Genomic DNA, 19,014 nt, shown 5'->3' on the forward strand with positions numbered 1-19,014 from the left:
AAATCTGAATCAATTCAAATATATTTATCATTTTGCATTAATCCTATGTTTTTTTTTAAGAATAAATTAAATCCCATGTTTTTATATTGGGTTAAAAATTGTGTCGAATTAAACCTTCTTACCCCTGCTTTACTCGTCAACACCCGACAGCTACCTCTCCCTCTTCCTCTCGCTGGAATAAAAAGGAAAGGGTTTAAGGATTCCAATTCGGTTTGAATTAACTTAAATCCCTAAATCCCAAATCTTCTTAACTGGGAGAAGATGGGAGGGCCAACGCTGGAGATGGAGCCGGTAGAGCCACAGTCATTGAAGAAGCTCAGTCTTAAATCCCTAAAGCGCGCACTGGATCTCTTTAGCCCTGTCCATGACCATTTCGCTGCTCCTGACCATTTCGCTGTTCCTGACCCCGAAAGGTTTAATCTTTTTTACTTTTAAATTGTACAAATTGCAATTTCCTCCCTTCATTTGTTCACTCAAATTTCGTTGAGCCGTACTTGAAAACTAAGCTCTTTTTTTGGTTGAGTGCAGCAAAAAAATTCGCATGAGCTACAAGGTTTGTCTGTTTTGCTTGAACTTTAGTTTTTATCATTAATAGTAGTACTATAATGTGGATTGGTTATTGAATTATAAGTGTATTATTTCTTTTGATTTAAATTTGTAAGATAAACGTGGAGTACCGTGGAATTAAAACTGCCCCCGGTCAACCTTCGAAGCAAGTTAATTCCGCTGCTGGGAATCAAGGATTGGTGCCTTCGAATTTCCTATCTCTTACAGGTAATTCCAGTGCCGGAATCAAAGTTCGGCGCCTTCGAATTGCTTGATACTTAATGATTGTTTGATACAGTGATTTTGGCATGTCATGTTGAGAAGCAGGTCCATCTGACTCTAGGAATTCTCAAAAGGAAGGCACTCAAAATGCTTTAGTTGTTGGACCATCTTTGCAACCAAAGGGGAAGTAAGTTCTCTTGTTCTAAACGTTCTATATGTTTACTTTGGTACTGTCTTCCCTGATGAAACAATCAGATGTGGGTTCAATGTTAAATGGGATTGATTGTAATTTGTATAGACCACTACATCATTGTTCTCTTGGAATCTTTTTCTGTTATGTAGAAGAAATTTTGTTGCCGATTCGTGTGACTAATTTTTGTCTTTCTTTCTTCTTACCAGAAATGATGTTGATAATTCTGGCAAAAGCACTGTCATTACTTCTGCTTCGGCACCCTTTTCTGAAAGGTTCTCTCTCCCCCCATTCCTCCTCTCTCTTTATTATGCATCTCAGGCTCATTAATAATTCTGGGAGTTGTGTTACCATGTGATTGTTATTCCGCCATGATACATTTCTTTTCCATGGTGTTTTGTTTTTTCATTGTTTACCTGCTGTCAAATGTAAAAATTCATCTCTCACACAGTTAGGTCTATAATTTGTTTGTATCTTTAATTGACCTTTGTTTAGGCATGGCAAGCTTTTTACGTGAATGTGCTGAAGCATGTTTTCACATTTGAATATAGAAGTATTTTTGTGGTTATATGATCTATTTGTGGATTGCAACATGGCGTGCCACTCTTATCCTTCAAATATAGGACATTTACAGCTTGAAGATTTATGGTTTCCTTCATGTGACAGGCTGACAACCTCTGCTATAATAGAAAGAATCCCAAGCAAATGGCCACGCCCCGTGTGGCATCGTCCATGGAAGAACTACAGGGTGAGAATCTCTGTCTCTGCATCATGGTAGTTGATAGAAATATCAATGGAGTTTGTTGCTGATTTTTTGGTCACGTGTGAAATATTGTTTTCTTCTCTAATTCATTTCTCCTTGGGGGAACATGCTGATTGCGTGTCTTATTCTTTTGATAAACATGTTTATAACTAAAGCTACATCGAGAATATTACTCACTATTTTTTCTATGTATAATGCCAGTCGATTTCATTTGTTGTTTCTTGTTGAACCTCTTTCATCACTGATTCTGTGTATTTCAGTTCCTGTAGATTTCTCGACATGTTTAAATGATTAATGTAGGTCATCAGTGGACATTTGGGATGGGTGAATCTGTTGCCTTTGATCCAAGTAACAACTGGTTCTGTACTGGTTCTGCGGACCGTACAATCAAGGTATATAATTGTGTAGTTGGTAGTTATCCATTTTTTTCTCATTCTCTCATTGTTTCTCCTCTTCTTTAATGCGAGTCTATAAAACAGATATTCATTTGAAAATCCAGTCGTTACTTTTTGAAAATGACTTCCGCCTCTTCCTTGACTTGATTTCGGCATGTTAGATATGGGATGTAGCAAGTGGGAGGCTGAAGCTCACACTGACTGGACACATTGAACAGATACGAGGTTTGTTTTAAGAATTTTTCTCGGGTGTGAATAGTTTTTATGGGCCAACCATACTGTGGGTGATGAATATCAATCATGGATTCAGAATCATTTGAAATCTATATTTTATTCACAGGCCTTGCTGTCAGTAGCAAACACACCTATATGTTCTCCGCTGGCGATGACAAGCAAGTAAAATGCTGGGATCTTGAACAGAACAAGGTTAGAACTGCATAAACTTATTATTTTGGATCCGTAAACGAGTAAGAAATTAGAATGTTTTTATCTGTTGTTGAAATCATTCTTGTTATAGAAACTTTTAAATTGCTGTATAGGTTATCCGGTCCTACCATGGTCACCTAAGTAGTGTTTATTGCTTGGCTCTTCATCCCACAATCGATATATTGCTAACTGGGGGACGTGATTCTGTCTGCCGGGTATGAAAATTTCAACACGTAGAAAACCCTCGGAAATTTTGTTTTAATACAATAATTTTAGTTGTGCTTATGTATATGTGTTTTCTTGAGTCATGAAATCTATTTCATATCTGAGAATAACAATTTTCAGGTATGGGATATTCGCACCAAGATGCAAATTTTCACACTTTCTGGGCATGATAACACCGTTTGCTCAGTCTTTACTCGACCAACGGTACAATGACTATTTTTCCTTTTACAATGCTTTTTGTTAATTTACTGAAAAGAGGATAGAGTTTACTGGAAGAGAAAGAGAGTTATTTTTCTCTGCTATTCCTCTGTTATTCGGATAAACAATTAAATCAGACCTATTAAAATAAGCTGAGTTACGACAGTAGAGTTTTCTAGGTGTTTACTTTCTTATCTGAACAGATAACTATATTATCTTCTACTAAGATAAATTTAAAATACAAGTTTAATACAAAGTAAAACACTGCATACAAAGTACACGGCTATATCCTACACTTTTACCGCAAGAAATTATTGAATGACGGAACTTATGAGTCTCGTGTTATAGGATCCACAAGTTGTTACTGGCTCTCATGATTCAACGATAAAATTCTGGGATCTTAGACATGGTAAATTGAACGTATGCGACTTTTTTTCTTTCTATATTTCCCATCCTTTTTGTTCCATTTATTACATATTGGTTGTTTAACGTCCAGGAAAAACGATGTCGACTCTAACACACCATAAGAAGTCTGTACGAGCAATGGCACCGCATCCTAAAGAGTATGTGCCCCGACATCCAATTAATTGATTTATGCGAAAAACGGAGTTATTCCGTGGTTTTAAATATTTTGCAACTTTGCTGCGTTAGGCATTCTTTTGCGTCCGCATCAGCTGACAACATTAAGAAGTTCAGTCTTCCGAGAGTTCTTACACAATATGCTGTAAGTGAAAGGCATTTTACTTCCATGCTTGAATTCTGGATGTGTGTGTTTGTTCGTATTTTTAATGTAACACGGTGTCGATTGTGTTTCCGGAGCAGCTCTCAGCAGAAGACTATTATTAACACCATGGCTGTAAATGAGGATGGCGTAATGGCTACCGGAGGTGCTTATAATTTCGGTTTTCGTATCAAAATAATTCCGATTTTGTGAATTTCCGTGTACATGCCTCTTTGTAGCCAGAAATATGCAAGGTCTTCTAATAATTTTCCGATGCAAATTATTGAAGGTGACAATGGGAGTTTGTGGTTTTGGGATTGGAGGAGTGGTCACAATTTCCAGCAAGCTCAAACAATTGTACAGCCAGGTATGTTTTTCCGGATTCTTTATCTGTTAATTCTTGTTGATCGTGGATATGGGAGGACAATTAACACTACGGGTTGCTTTTATTACAGGCTCATTGGATAGCGAAGCCGGTATCTACGCTCTCTCGTACGACATAACCGGTACAAGACTGGTAAGCTGTGAAGCAGACAAGACCATTAAAATGTGGAAAGAAGATGAAACTGCAACTGAACAAACTCATCCTCTCAACTTCAAACCACCAAAAGACATTCGCCGGTTCTAGCTGAGCATGTCGGTTTCTCAGGTCGGTGTCTCTATCTTAGTTTTGGTAAAATTTGCTTTTGAGATAATGGAAGACTAGTAATGATACATTCATTAACCCTATTTTGGTGTTAATTGCTAATATTATTATATTCTAAAGCCATTGCTGGCGGTTCAAGAATGTAAGAAGTTTCATATAAAAGTCAATCTGGAGATTATTTGAACTAATCAGTTGATAATATTAATTATTTGAATTCAATTATTACGATTATAAATGAGTTAATTTTTTGTTTGATGGAATAGTGACATTGTTTGATTATATGAAACAACAAAGAGTTGTTTTTATTGAATTATTGTTAATTAGGATTAAATTGACCGAATAACGATATTTTTTTTCTTATTATAAATTTAATTTTAATTTTAATCCTACTTAAAGGAGAGGAGAGGAAAGGGGTACTTAAGAGAAGGAAGGAGAATGCTTCTAGTGGATATATAAATTATGATCTAAGGAAATATGAGAGAACAAAAATGATCAACTTAATTAATCAGCCAAATGTATTTGCTTAATAATGACATTGTTTGAATAAGTTTTTTAAACTGAAATTATAATTATATCAAGTCATATTAAATGTTTGATTTTTTTTTTTAAACTGATTATAATTATATCAAGTCACATTAAATATTTAATTTAATTTTATCGATGGATTAACTTGTTTATAATAATATCTTAATTAATTAAATAAATCATATATTTTTAAAAATTTATTTATACTCAATAAATAATTAAGTAACCTCACGTGTAATTTAACCTTAAAAAACAGACAATCGTAATAAAATCTTCACACCGACCAACCACAAAGCTCGAGAGCGATTATCCCGCGCCAATTTTGATGCAAGAAAACCCTACTCAACCGGTGAATTGCAACAAATGCTCACTCTCTCCTCATAACTCTCGTTTTCTCAACTTGTGGAAACATTCAAGTTCCATCCAAAAAGCAAAGCTTTTCCCTTTAATTGAACTCGGTTTTAATGCCTGTTTTTCATCATAAAAGGAAAATGGCGTCCGAACTGACTCAGAGAAACCACACAGCACCACCCACGGACCAACTCTCGCCAACTCTCACTTCTTCGATCCCTGCCGGAAACTGGAAGACCCCATTCCGTTACATGGCTCAGAAACAGCGTTTTGTCTACGTTCTCGTCGGGATCGCCATTTCCGCCCTGTTTTTCAACTCGCTCCCTGTTTCCACGTTGCAGCAACCGAGCCACGGTTCAAACTCGGTGTCCGAGTCGAGTTCCATGACTCGGAGAGTTCTCTACGAAGCTTACCCCGAAGTCATTCGAGGGAGGAACGCTGGCGGCAAGGTGCCGTTGGGGTTGAAAAAGAAGAGCTTGAGGATTGTCGTGACCGGTGGAGCCGGGTTCGTGGGGAGCCACCTGGTGGACCGTCTGATCGCTAGGGGTGACAGTGTGATCGTGGTTGATAATTTCTTCACGGGTCGGAAAGAGAATCTGATGCAGCATTTTGGGAACCCGAGGTTTGAGCTGATCAGACATGATGTTGTTGAACCGATTCTGTTGGAAGTTGACCAAATCTATCACTTGGCTTGCCCTGCTTCCCCTGTTCATTACAAGTTCAATCCTGTCAAGACCATTATATCCTTTTCTTCCCTTCTCCTTTTCACTTATTTTTCGTTCTTTTGAAATATTCTTATATCGAGAGATTACGGGACAGAGCCATGATAATAGCTTAAGGGGTAAAATATAATTAATCATAAAAGATAAGAGGGATAAAATGTAATTAATCACATAAAATGAGGGGTAAACTTTGTGAAGTGTATTAACATTTAACGATAGGTAATTATGGTTAGGGATCATCATGAGTGAAGTTAGATTAAGATTTTAGTTATTTGAATTCGATTTGAGTATAATATTTTTTTATTTTTCATCTAACCAAATCTAGGTTTAAAGAAGTTTTATCTAATCCGAAATCTAATCCAGTTTCAAAAGTAAAAGCTTATACTCGACTTGACCTGATTAGGAAAAAATATAGACAATGAGTATTATAGTATTTATCTCTAAATATATAAAAATTAATTTAAATATTATTTTAAGATCAAATATTTTTCATTTTAAATTTGAACTAATCCGATCTTATCTTTCAAAAAAATACAACTCCACCTCACCCGAACTTGCTTTTTAATTTTTTTAGAAAACCCAATCTTATGTGTTTAAATAGAGTAAAAATCCGCCAAGTTTGAACCAAATATCTATCCATAATTATACCAAAAATGCCTCGAGAGAACGGTATGTACACATACATGAACATGTGCACACGAAGGGCTTATCAATTGGGCTAGTGATCCTTCAACATGTATGGAGGATATATTGGCTCAAACATTTATTCAAATCCCAAAAAATATGAATTCGGGTTAAGTTCATCTATTTGACATACTATTAGGCTTATCAATTGAGTGGGTCGAATAGATTTGAGTTGAATTAATTTAATGCACTTTACTTTAAAACTTTTTCAAGTCATTATATTTTTTTAGTAATTTTAGGTTCGATCATTTTGGATTTGACTTGTTTCAGATTCGAGTTATTTTAGATTCAAGTTACTTCGTATTTTCATCATTAAATATAAAAGTTAAATATTTTGTTCAGTCATTATCTGTTTAGATCATTTTAAGTTTTAATCACTTTAAGTTTGTGTCATTTCTTTGGATCATTTCTGATCCAGATGAGTTTGAATTCGAGTCAATTCAGATTTAGTAGATAAGTTTAAATTGTTAAATTGGTTTATATTTGAATCGAGTTAGATTGAATTTTTGGAATCCTTGATTTTGATTATTGGGGCTATGGGATGGATCCACAAGACCAATGTGGTGGGAACATTGAACATGCTAGGACTTGCAAAAAGAGTTGGGGCCCGTTTCTTGCTAACCAGCACCAGTGAGGTCTATGGTGATCCTTTGCAGCATCCCCAGGTTGAGACCTATTGGGGCAATGTCAATCCCATTGGTTAGTTCATTCCCAGTTTATGTATATTTACAAAAAAAGAATCGTAATTCGAGATAAGAAAAGGAGTTATAGATGCATAAGTTCTGAACCGTAACTGATCGGAACTCGTATAATCGAGCTAAAATCTGATTCATATGTATTTATTTAACATATTTTGATACGCCGGTAGGTGTACGGAGTTGCTACGATGAGGGCAAACGGACTGCAGAGACCTTGACCATGGACTACCATAGAAGCCTTGGCATTGAGGTTAGTGTTATATTTTATAAGACTCGGAGTGTAATAATCAGAGTAACATAGTCCGATTAACCGTTTATTCAACAGGTGAGGATTGCTCGGATTTTTAACACGTACGGACCACGAATGTGCATCGACGACGGTCGTGTCGTCAGCAACTTTGTAGCCCAAGCATTGAGGAAAGAGCCGATGACGGTCTATGGTGATGGAAAACAAACCAGGAGTTTCCAATATGTTTCAGACCTGGTAAAACCCTAATATTGATATGGAAAACTAAATTAAAACCGCGCTATCATCTGAGTCACTTATGATGCATAGGTGGAGGGTCTAATACGGTTGATGGAAGGCGATCACGTCGGTCCTTTCAATCTCGGAAATCCCGGAGAATTCACCATGCTCGAACTCGCCGAGGTTAAAAATAAAACTCGAAAATCCTCATTATTCATTGAAACCCTAAATTATTCGATGAATGTAACATACTTATTAGGTCTTTGTTACTTTAAAGTTAAACCGATTTAATCTTGAATTCATCCCTGAATGTAAACATACTCTATGAGAAGCACATACCGGTACAATTCGAAGAAGCTAAAGATAGTTCGATATTGTTGTTGTTGTAGGTGGTACAAGAAGCAATAGATCCGAATGCAAAGATAGAATTCAGACCAAACACAGAAGATGATCCACACAAGAGGAAACCAGACATTTCCAAGGCCAAACAGCTTCTTGGTTGGGAACCCACCATTTCCCTACGCAAAGGCCTTCCATTAATGGTGAATGATTTCAGGCAAAGAATCTTTGGTAACCCTAAAACACTTGTTGTCGGAGGTGCTGCAATGGCTTAATAATCATAATTATTAGTTTATTACTCTTTATTAGAAAAAAACCATAGCTATAATATTAAATATAACTTGAGCACTCTTTTTTTTCTTGCTTTTAGAAAATAATAGTAATAAATATAATCATTTTTGTATTATCTTTTTGCAATATATAACGTGCACGTATATTTATGATGTAATAAATATTTAAAAATTAAAATTTTAAAATATGTATCAAGCGATTTGTGTTTGAGTCTTATTTGGACTATGTACTTCAAATAAATTATATAATATTTTTTATCAAGTATTAATTCAGGTATCATCTCTTAAATATCATGTTTTATAATGTATTTAAGTATAATTGCCTTCTATTTAAGATTTAAGGAGATTATAGATATTTTAAATATTGTTTAAAAGGATTTAGACTGCTATTTTAAAACAAAGACTCCCAAAGGAAAAAGAATAGTCGAAAATATGGAATGATTTCATTTTAAATATATCCGATAAAGTTGACCCGTACTCGATTACCTAAACAGATTTACCCGACCCGAGACCCGATATAAACCCAATTATGATGACCTGAAATTGAAAAAAAACCCGGAATAAACCGAATCGAATCGAAAACGACCCAATTTTTAGTTGAATTGAAAACAACCCGAACCAAAAACAACCCGAATTTAATTTACCTATATTCGATTCCAACCGAACTTCGACCCAATTTTAACCCAATAATCGAGTCTAAGTAAATGGATTATTATTATTATTTTGATAAATAGTAAAATGATGCATATTTTATTCTCATTTTGTCCTGAAAATCTAAATATTGACCTGAATCGAGACTATTCAATTCGATATTGACCCGACCCGAAATCAATCGATCTGGTATTGACCGACCCGATCAATCGATCCGATTGATTCGACCCGAAAACCATCGATCTGATATTGACCAAACCCAAAAACCAACCAATCCGATATTGACCTACCTGACACCGACCTAACTTACCATTGACCCAAATTAAAATCAAACCCAAAATGGCCCAACCGACCCAAATCAAGTCTCAAACCGAAATGACCCAACCAAAAATGACTCAACCCGAACCCGATCCGAATGACTGCTTGCCACCTCTAATTTTAAATAAATTTTAAAATTGATCTCAATTTGATGAGATTATTATTTTTATGTAAATAATTAAACAAATAGATAAAACGCATGCAATTTATATAATATATATAAAAATGAATGCATGATTTTATATTTGAATATGAACTTTTTAATATTTTAAGAGAACGTAATTAGATTATCAATAAAAATATTAAAAATATATCAACTTTGAAATTTTCAAGAAACGATTATTCCGCGTTACTTCTCTCTTTCTCCTCTCTCTTTCTCTCTATATTTATTTATATATACACATCTAGAACTCAATATCTATATCATTTTCCATAATTAACGAACCATGAAAATAACGTATAAACAAGAACTTGAGCTGCCGCCTTTACGGGCATCAACCCAACAAACATTCCTTCAAAGCAAAGTTAGAATATATATATATATCTCATAAATTTTATAAAAAAAATATTAGCATAAAGTACACAAATAGTCTCTCTACTAGAAGATGATGTTTTGTTGAGTCTCTTAATTATTAAAAGTTATAAAATGACCCCTGGTATAGAGAATTTTTTTGTTTAATCTCTTGATTATTAAAATTTATAAAATGATCATCTAACTATTCATGTTTTCAAAATTCGTCATTTTTCATTAAAAATTAACAGTAGTCTGGTTGGATTTACTTTGTTAATTCGGAATATGATAAAATCATATTTTAATAATGTCTACTAGCATCATCGTTGCTTTCAAACACTTGCTTGACAACACAATGTTTAAAGCACTGACTTAACGACGTAATGTAAAAGGAGAGTTGATCCATAAAATACAATTTAAATGGTTTGAGGATCAGATTCTATCATATCTCAATTCACATGTTAACATCCAACTCAGACGACCGCTAATCTTTTAACGAAAAAGGACGAGTTTGGAACATGTGAATAGTCGAGTGATCATTTTATAACTTTTAATAGTCGGAGACTCAACAAAGTATCTCCATATAGTCATGATACCATTTTCTAACTTTCAATAGTAAAGAGACTCAATAAAACAACGTCTTATAGTCAAAAGACAATTTGTGTACTTTACCCAAAAGATTATAACATTTAACTAATTTTATATATTCATTTGGATTTTATTCAATCTTGTGAAAAATAATATAATATAAAAGTTTAGCTAACAATCAAGGCAGTAAATTTTTCTTTTTTGAGAGTTTAATTTAAGTGTTAAAATTTTAATTAAAATCGAGTTTGAAATCAGATCAAGGGAAGCAATATAAAAAGGACTCGGGTGGGTAAAAAATTGCCCCACCCAACCTTTTTGGGTCATATCTAATTATATTATAATTATTATATAGCTTTTTAAAGAAAAATATTAATTATAAATATTGAATATTTTAATTTATTGCATTTTGGGATTTTTACAGTTTAAACTCGTTACTTGAGTTAATGGATGAGCATTCATTACCATTAAACTAAACTACTAAAATTACGATGATAAATGATTTGTACTTAAATTTATTGGTCTCACATTTAATCTTTAGTGTTTTTTTTTAATTTACTTTATTTATGTTATATAAAAATGTAAAGATAAGCTGTCAAAAAAATGTAAAATAAAAATATCATTAAAATATTATATATTACACCCTTAAATTTTAAAATTCAGTTGAGTTGATGTTCAATTAACCTATGGCGTAAAACTCAAACATACTTTTATTTAAAACTATAATTTTTAGTGAATTATTTTTATAATTTATACATGAATTTTAATAAAAATATGTAATGTAATTCATAAGTTTTACTTTTATATATAATTTATATATATTTTAACTTGATATTTACAAACTGTTAAAATTATTTTCAATGGAGTACCATTTCATTTGAAGTAATAGTTTGAGATGAATAAAAAATAATATTTATTCATAATTTTTACAGTCGTTGACAATACACACTGTAAACACAGTTATTTGAATCCAAACTTTCAAAAGATAATAATATTTTCTTTTATCACTAAAATTATTCAATGAATACGATATATATATATATATATTGAGAGAGAGCTAAAAATATATATATTTTTTAAAATAATATTAAAAAAATAAGTTTAATGACGAAATTGGTAATTCAAGTACTAATTAGGTATAAAAAGTACCAAATAGATATAAATTGAAAATTTGGGGACTGATGAAAAGGTTTACCCAAAACATCAGCTGAGAGTACATTTACATAGTGACTTACCGCTCACGATTGCAAACAACAGAAAAAGTAAAAAAAAAAAAAAAAATCAATCTTTGTCCTCTCTGCTCTTTCCTGTCGTATCTTGGCTCTGAGATATTTATCTTTTTTGGAGAAAAAAAAAACTCTGAAAATGAGCAGTGAAGAATCAAAGAGAAGCATAACCGGAGCTATGACGGTGAAACCGAAAACGGATGAACGGAAGAATTCTCCGGCCCTTACTGCGGAATCGACTACTTCACCAGCCAGAAAAGTCGTCATCAAAAGCGCCGACATGAAAGACGATATGCAAAAAGAAGCTGTCAATATTGCCATCTCCGTTAGCTCCCTTTCTCAAACTTCCATCTTTTACTAGATTTTAATGGTTTTCGATTCGATTTCGTTTCTGGGTTTTGATCATTTGATCTTGATTTATTAGTAACTATTATAAATTTGATATCTCTTGACTGCTTCTTTTTTCTTCTGGGTTTTCGATTAGGCATTTGAGAAGAACAATGTAGAGAAAGATGTGGCGGAGCACATAAAGAAGGAATTCGATAAGAAACACGGACCCACTTGGCATTGCATGTTGGTCGAAATTTTGGTAGCCCAATTTCCCATTTAGATTTAATTTATCTTCATGAATATACACAAGTTTGATTTTTATGCAAAATAGTTTCTTTCCAGTAATGCTGCTATTTTAGATTAAATCAAAGCAGATCTAGGCTTAAAAGAGATTTAGATTTCCATTTACTTTATCTGTTTCTGGTGTTGTATTGTAATTGTTTCTTCGTTGCTATGGAATTTCTGGGTTAAGATCAAGAATGAATTTAGTATTTCAATGTAAGGGAATACTCCGATTTTTGGTCTCAAACTTTATCTGGCGCTTCAATGAATGATTTAGTAACTTTTGTTCGGTCAAGAGTATGGCCTAATCCGTCTTCGTTCAACCCCGATTTATCTTTTGTTGTTATATTTCACTATTTTTAGTTTATACAGGATTTCATAGAGCCTGGTTTCATTAGGGGTGTGAGTATGGCCGTTGGCCATGTGTGGATTTACTCCCAATGTTGTCAAGGGCGGTAGGCGCACTCTAAGGGCTAAGACCTCCATATAGCCCGAGACACGAGTTGCAAAAAAAGCCCAGGTTAATAATAATTCATCAATGTGCTTAATAACCTATTTGATACCTCCAACAGCCTTATTGATATGCTATTTCCATTTAGTTGATGGAATTAATGTTGGACCTGTGTTTTGTACTGTATATCATACGTGATATATCTTTTTCTATTGAATAAGAAAGTGGTTGGAACTCAGATTCGAGGAAGGAGATGAGAGAAGGGGTGGGGGATTCATGGGATGTAAGATCGCTAATAGGTTAGATATACCTTACTGCATTACAAAGACAAGTAGCCGATATAAGTGAAACGCATATTACCCAAATATGGAGCATGTAACAATACTATGTTTTTAATGAGGCTGTTGTAATTTTTCATACATTCCGCAGAATTTTAACTGCTATAATTTTGGGAATGCGTTGGTAGTTTAACCAAATCATACTCTTTGGGGTTCATCCTGGATTCCGTGGATTGTATGCTACACGTTATAATAATTGATGTATGCTGTGTCATGGTATACAACCTATCTAAAATACCCGTATTTATAAACTTGGACTGATAGTGCTACACTTCCTCAGTTCTTAGTAATAGTGCTACCTGTATTTATAAAGTAGTTCTGGGTAATCTACATCCATAAGGTGGATATGGAGTTATAGTGCTTGTACCATAGGCATTTATTAGAACATTTTCTTTCAGGTTTCTTTATGAGATGAATATTTCCTTCAAGTTTTAGATCTTCTTGGTTTAGTTGAAAACATATTAGAATGATAATTCCGTCCACGCTAAAAAACCATGTCACATTAATATTTGTTTCTTTTAATTTGATGCAGGTTCGTACGTCACACATGAGACAAACCACTTTGTTTATTTTTATTTGGATAAGAAAGCGGTTTTGCTCTTCAAATCCGGTTGAGCGTGTTTGTTATAATGATGAAGAGTGGCGATCACGACGATCTTGAGATCAAGAAGCTTTTACGTGTCCCAGCTGTGGTCAGAAACGGTATGTTTTAAGCCGAAGCGTTCTTGTTTGTTTGTCTGTCAATCCTCTATCCTAAAGTTCTTGTGCCTAACTTGTATATTTCGTTACACCTGAACTCGAATTTGAACCATGGATGTCAATTACAGTCTGTCGGTTACGGTATCTTCGGTGTCGCTCTTTTAATAATTTTGGGTGTGGTTTTCTTGTTACTAAGAGATTGATAAGGACGTATTATTATTCCTCGTAATGGTCTTTTTGGAGGGGTACGGTGTTGCTAAGGAACTTCGGCAATTTCAGCCACCGTGCATTCAACCAAAGGGAGCTATGGTTGTTTGACTTGTTTCATTTCGACATATCGGAATCTATTCGAGCTAAAGTCAAAGTGTGTTTAGTTGCATTTTCTGGACCCTTGTTTTGTTGAGCAAAGAATCAGAATAAATCGAATTGAAACGTAATATTTTGGTAGTTTATAGTTCACATGTTAAAAATGATTATCGGTGGAACCAAATTTTATTTTTATTTTACATTTTTATATTTTTTATAATGTACAAACAAGTATATGATATTTAAAATAATAAGAATAACTTGAGAGTAATAACTTGAGAGTATTATATAAGTTTTTTATTTACAATGATATTTTAACAAACTGGTCGTTGAATTTAACAATATTGTTGCACTTGTCATGTATATAAATTTTCCAATCAATATATTATCTCTACAATGTCGACTCAAAATAATATTTTTATTAATATGTATTTAATAAATCAAAAGATTTTTTTATATAAAATAAAGTTAAAAATTTTATTCAAAACTTGATGTTTATTATCTAAATAAATATAGAGTTAATTGCATTATATGTCATCGAAGTATGATTCTCATTACAAATTGTTCCCTAAAATTTTAAATATTTTAATTTAGTCCCTAAACTATAACTATCATTCTAAATTCTCTCAAACTTTTGAATATTTTAATTTCATCCCTAAACTATGACATTCATTTTAAATTAGTTCCCAAACTATACGTATATAATAATATCCCTTGTTAATAAAATCGATACAAGAAGTTATATTATTATATGTTTAAAAACAAAATTTAGGTTAAACTATGGTTGAAACTAGTTACATATTTGGATGATTTGAGGATGAAATTTAAATATTCAAAAGTTTTGGGAACCAATTTAGAAAGAGGGTCATAGTTTAGGGATAAAATTAAAATGTTCAAAACTTTAAAGATTAATTTAGAATAAAAATCACAATTCGAGGATGAAATTAAAATATTCAAAAATTTAAGGACCAATCTAAATTAAATTATAATTTAAAGACAAATAATACAATTAATTCATAAAAATAACATAAAATTTAACCGTTAAATTACATTATTGAGCGTATCTCGATAAACAAAAAGTATTAGCCACGTGGCTAATTTATGTTATAGAAAGTAACAAGTTGACATTATCATTACATAGCATGAGTGCAAACTCTACAAGGAAAACATGTAATAGTAGTATATTAATACAAGCCATTTGGGACAGAGATAAAAACATCCTAAGACTGAGTTACACCAATAATACAAATTCATACCTAACATTGTCAAATAATATAAAATCTATGGTCAGAAATCTTCACAGCTATTCAGCTGAGCTGTTGAATTGCTGCAACAACAGAAGACTGCCCCAACTTCTACTCCATGTTTTGTGTCACAATGCCGATTGCAAGTCCACGGGTTCGACCAATCGAGATCTTCGTCTCCTCTTGTTTTCTGGAGTGCACCTTACACTGCCAAGCTTTCCAAGCTTAGCAGAAGCTTTGCGGTTCTGCTGTGATGACAACTTTGCTGAACAATAATCTGAATCCGAATTGACCGGTAGACATTTCTCGGGTGAAGATGTGTTTTTATCACATTTTGTACGTTTTTTACTCAAGGGCGATTTAACTCTATTTTTGGGCATTCGAAGTTCCACCCTTCTCTTGTCATGCTTGAGGAGTCGAACATGGAAAGGGTTTATGTCCGTATGACAAACAGACTCTCCGTCAAGTCCGCTTCGATCTAAAGCAACATCTCCATTGTTCACCTGTATGACAAAAGTCAAGTTTCGCGTGAAAGTGTTACTACAATAATTTAACCACCGACTTCTAGCTAGAAAGAACCGACTACAAAGATTTGCTAACAAATGAGAAAGAATTACCAATTGGAGAAGTGCGCTAAAGGATCGAGCAACATCATGCTTTTCTTGACCCTTAACAAGACCACCGAACGGCATGACATCTCCTTTGTCGGATTCAAGTGAGAGTTTGTCAAGAATCGTTTCACCGTACTCATGAATATCAAATGGAGGATGTGAATCCTATTAAAAGCAAAACGGCATCCTTACTGTTAATCGCCAGGAGAAAAGAACAAAGCGATTATAATGATGTAAAACCAAAATCAAGAAATGGAATTGAACCTAAATTCATTTACCTGCTCTTCCAAGTTGAGCTCGATGTTCTTTTTCCACGATGAAACTCGAGCAGCCAGTTCAGATTGCTTCTCGTTTTCAGCCATGCTGGCAAGGAGAGCATCCTGCAGGAAAAACACATATAACTATTCAAGCAATTGATATCCAAGCAACAATTCATCATCAAACCATAGTTCAATGCATATTTTATGGTGCCAGCCTGAGCTAACCGGCAGCAACTTCAACATCACCACTTTCCCTTTTTATTCTCTAAACTAGTCACAACTTCTTGATGGAGAAAATCAGGTATTCAAGCATCTCTCCTTTTTAAGAGAATATTTAGGAATACAGTCCTGAGTAAAGCAGAAATGCAGAAGAGCATCGTAGAAACCGTGTTCCGTGACCAATGATGGGAGAAGGTTATCGATTGTTTGCTTAATGTAAATGTAAAGACAGAGTATGCTACCAGGTGAGAGTGGCAGAGATCTTCCAGGCTTGCTTGAGAACACGGATCTCCATCATCAAACATTTCATTCCTTCCAAACTCAGCATCACCATCCCAATGCTTTGAAAAAGATCGCAACAGAAAATCTCACACTATCTAGTGGCTAAATATAAGAACGAATCAAATCACTGATATGCTAACCTTTTTGTTCGTGAAAGGTAAATCTTCATCCATAGGCATGTTCTCTGGCATGCTGAAATCGGGTCCACCAAAATCAACATTCTCATCATTATATCCATAGTCCTCGTTATCTTCTTCGAGACTATGAAAAGCATTAGTAGTTCCCGTTCCTCGCCCAATTAGTGATTGACGAAGCTGAAATAAGCAAACTTGTTTTACAAATCAACTATCCATCACCTTCACCTATGTAAAACTTTTAGTAAATATACCTTTTCATATAACGGAGGAGACTTGGATTCCCTTTGTTTTTCAAAGGCATTCTGCTGCTTCTCCCACATTTCTATAAGTTCGGGACTAATGGTCCCATGCAATCTAGAGAGTGGAAACAAAGTAATTATAGGATTACTCTTCGTAGAATTTACCGCGTGCGTTCTGGAAGCTTTTACTGCTTGTGAAGGGGCAAAAAATGGACTATTAGGTACTGATCAAAATTAAAAAGGTAGAAAAAAAGCATGCAAGAAACCAAATTTAACTACCTTTTCTGAAAGGCATCACTTTCAAGTTTCCAGGTTCATGGGGATTCAAAGGTTTCCATGGATCATTATCATCGTCATCTGAATCATCTAAGTCTCTAGGTTCTGAATGCCTATCATCCATATCAAATCCATGATCTACATTTCCAAAGTCATCGGCGGCAGACTGATCAGGCCCTATATTATGGTCATTAACACCAAAATCGCAATCAAGCCTGGGAGTTTGATTAACATTAGTATCCTTATTCTTTCCGTGAGATGATTTATGTGCAGTCCCCCCTGAACGCCGTGTGGGAGACTGAAAGGTCTTGCACCTTGAACTGCCCTTATTAGTGCCATGCTCACCTTTACCAGCATCATTACCCTTCAAATAATCATCGACTGCTACCGAATCATATGGATCTAATAGAATAAAATCCTGGTAGAGATCATTTGTTGCCAACTACAACCACAAATATGTGCATACCAAACAAAGATTTAGGCAACATAGTTTGTCAAACTTCATCATACTATCGAGTGAAGCAACTATAAATACCAGATAGGACTCTAACTCGCTGCCATCACCAGAAGTGACTAAGCAATCACCTTCGAGAACAACTAAATTTGCAGGGGGCTTCACAAAGTGGTTAACCAGAGTGTCTTTGTTGGACAAACTATCTAAGCTAATATTCGTTTCCACTGCAAATGTAAGCACTCATTTCAGCTGATACTATCAGTATAATTTCAACCCAAATGGGAAAAAAGTCATTGGTTTAAGGGTCACCAGGAATGTCATCTAAGCCCCAAAATTTATCATGGTCCTCATCCGAGGCAGCGTGTGCACACTTTGTTCAGCCTGATCCGATGCACCATCGGGTTGGTCCTGTTGCCTGTTCAAATATGCACCATTTTAAATAAAAATGCTTCATTTCAGGACCCTTACTGAAATGGAAAATAAAAATGTCGAAAAACAGAGAATTTGGGAACTTAAAAGAAACCTCTTTTGAGAAATAAACTCCAAAGCATGCAAAACCAAGTTGTATAGATACTCTACTTTTCGGCTATACACTTGAACCGAACCCTGAAGCAGCAATGCAGCTACACACAAAATAAAATAATGCATAAATACATATAATTAGAAAATCCAGCCAGAATTTAAAAGAAGAAAGATTCATTTTTAGGGTGAATAACAAATTAAGGCAGAACCTTCGGTGAAATTCACTGAGCTATGTCCGTCATCATATTGGGAGCCAGTAATTTCACCGGAGCAAATCTTCAAGAGGTAGTCTTCAAGCTTTTTGGCAAGATCGACTTCCCAATTAGCTTCCAAATCACGCTCCGGCTGGACTCCGTGGAACTTCCCAAAATCGCCACCGCCGGATGTTCCTGCTTGGGGGTTGTTCTGGTGGCCGGTCATCTTCTTTCGTCCGTAGTTAGGGTTTGTTTTGGCGTTGACGTGAGTTGAATTCATTTGAGGGGGAAAACCAGGATTTTGGGGTGGGCAAATTTGGGGGTTTCTTCTGTTTGTTTTCCGAGAAAGTTTTGAGAGAAACTCAAGGAAAGTTTGGGACTTTGGGAAAGCAAAACACCAGTGGATAACTGGATATGGCGAAGAGAGAGAGAGGTTTCAAAAACTTTCGAGGGACTGTTTTTCCCGCTTAGT

General features: G+C 34.5%; 1 protein-coding gene and 3 pseudogenes across 1 annotated transcript; 3 read left to right on the forward strand and 1 right to left on the reverse strand.

Annotated features, from left to right (window-relative positions):
* The first annotated feature begins 120 nt into the window (after nucleotides 1-120).
* Nucleotides 121-4,408, forward strand: LOC120218456 (annotated as a pseudogene).
* A 940-nt stretch (nucleotides 4,409-5,348) lies between these two features.
* LOC120218376 (UDP-glucuronic acid decarboxylase 4-like) lies at nucleotides 5,349-8,431 on the forward strand. Its single transcript, XM_039215327.1, has 6 exons — nucleotides 5,349-5,948; nucleotides 7,166-7,313; nucleotides 7,483-7,562; nucleotides 7,638-7,796; nucleotides 7,869-7,961; nucleotides 8,168-8,431. The coding sequence occupies exons 1-6, from the start codon at nucleotides 5,349-5,351 to the stop codon at nucleotides 8,390-8,392; spliced, it is 1,305 nt and encodes a 434-aa protein (XP_039071258.1). The 3' UTR covers nucleotides 8,393-8,431.
* Nucleotides 8,432-11,736: 3,305 nt separating this feature from the next.
* Nucleotides 11,737-14,171, forward strand: LOC120218457 (annotated as a pseudogene).
* Nucleotides 14,172-15,265: 1,094 nt separating this feature from the next.
* LOC120218458 lies at nucleotides 15,266-18,991 on the reverse strand (annotated as a pseudogene).
* Between the last annotated feature and the right edge of the window lie 23 nt (nucleotides 18,992-19,014).

The sequence above is a fragment of the Hibiscus syriacus genome, unplaced genomic scaffold (assembly GCF_006381635.1).
Source record: "Hibiscus syriacus cultivar Baekdansim isolate YM2019G1 unplaced genomic scaffold, ASM638163v2 tig00110198_pilon, whole genome shotgun sequence".
Taxonomy (NCBI): domain Eukaryota; kingdom Viridiplantae; phylum Streptophyta; class Magnoliopsida; order Malvales; family Malvaceae; genus Hibiscus; species Hibiscus syriacus.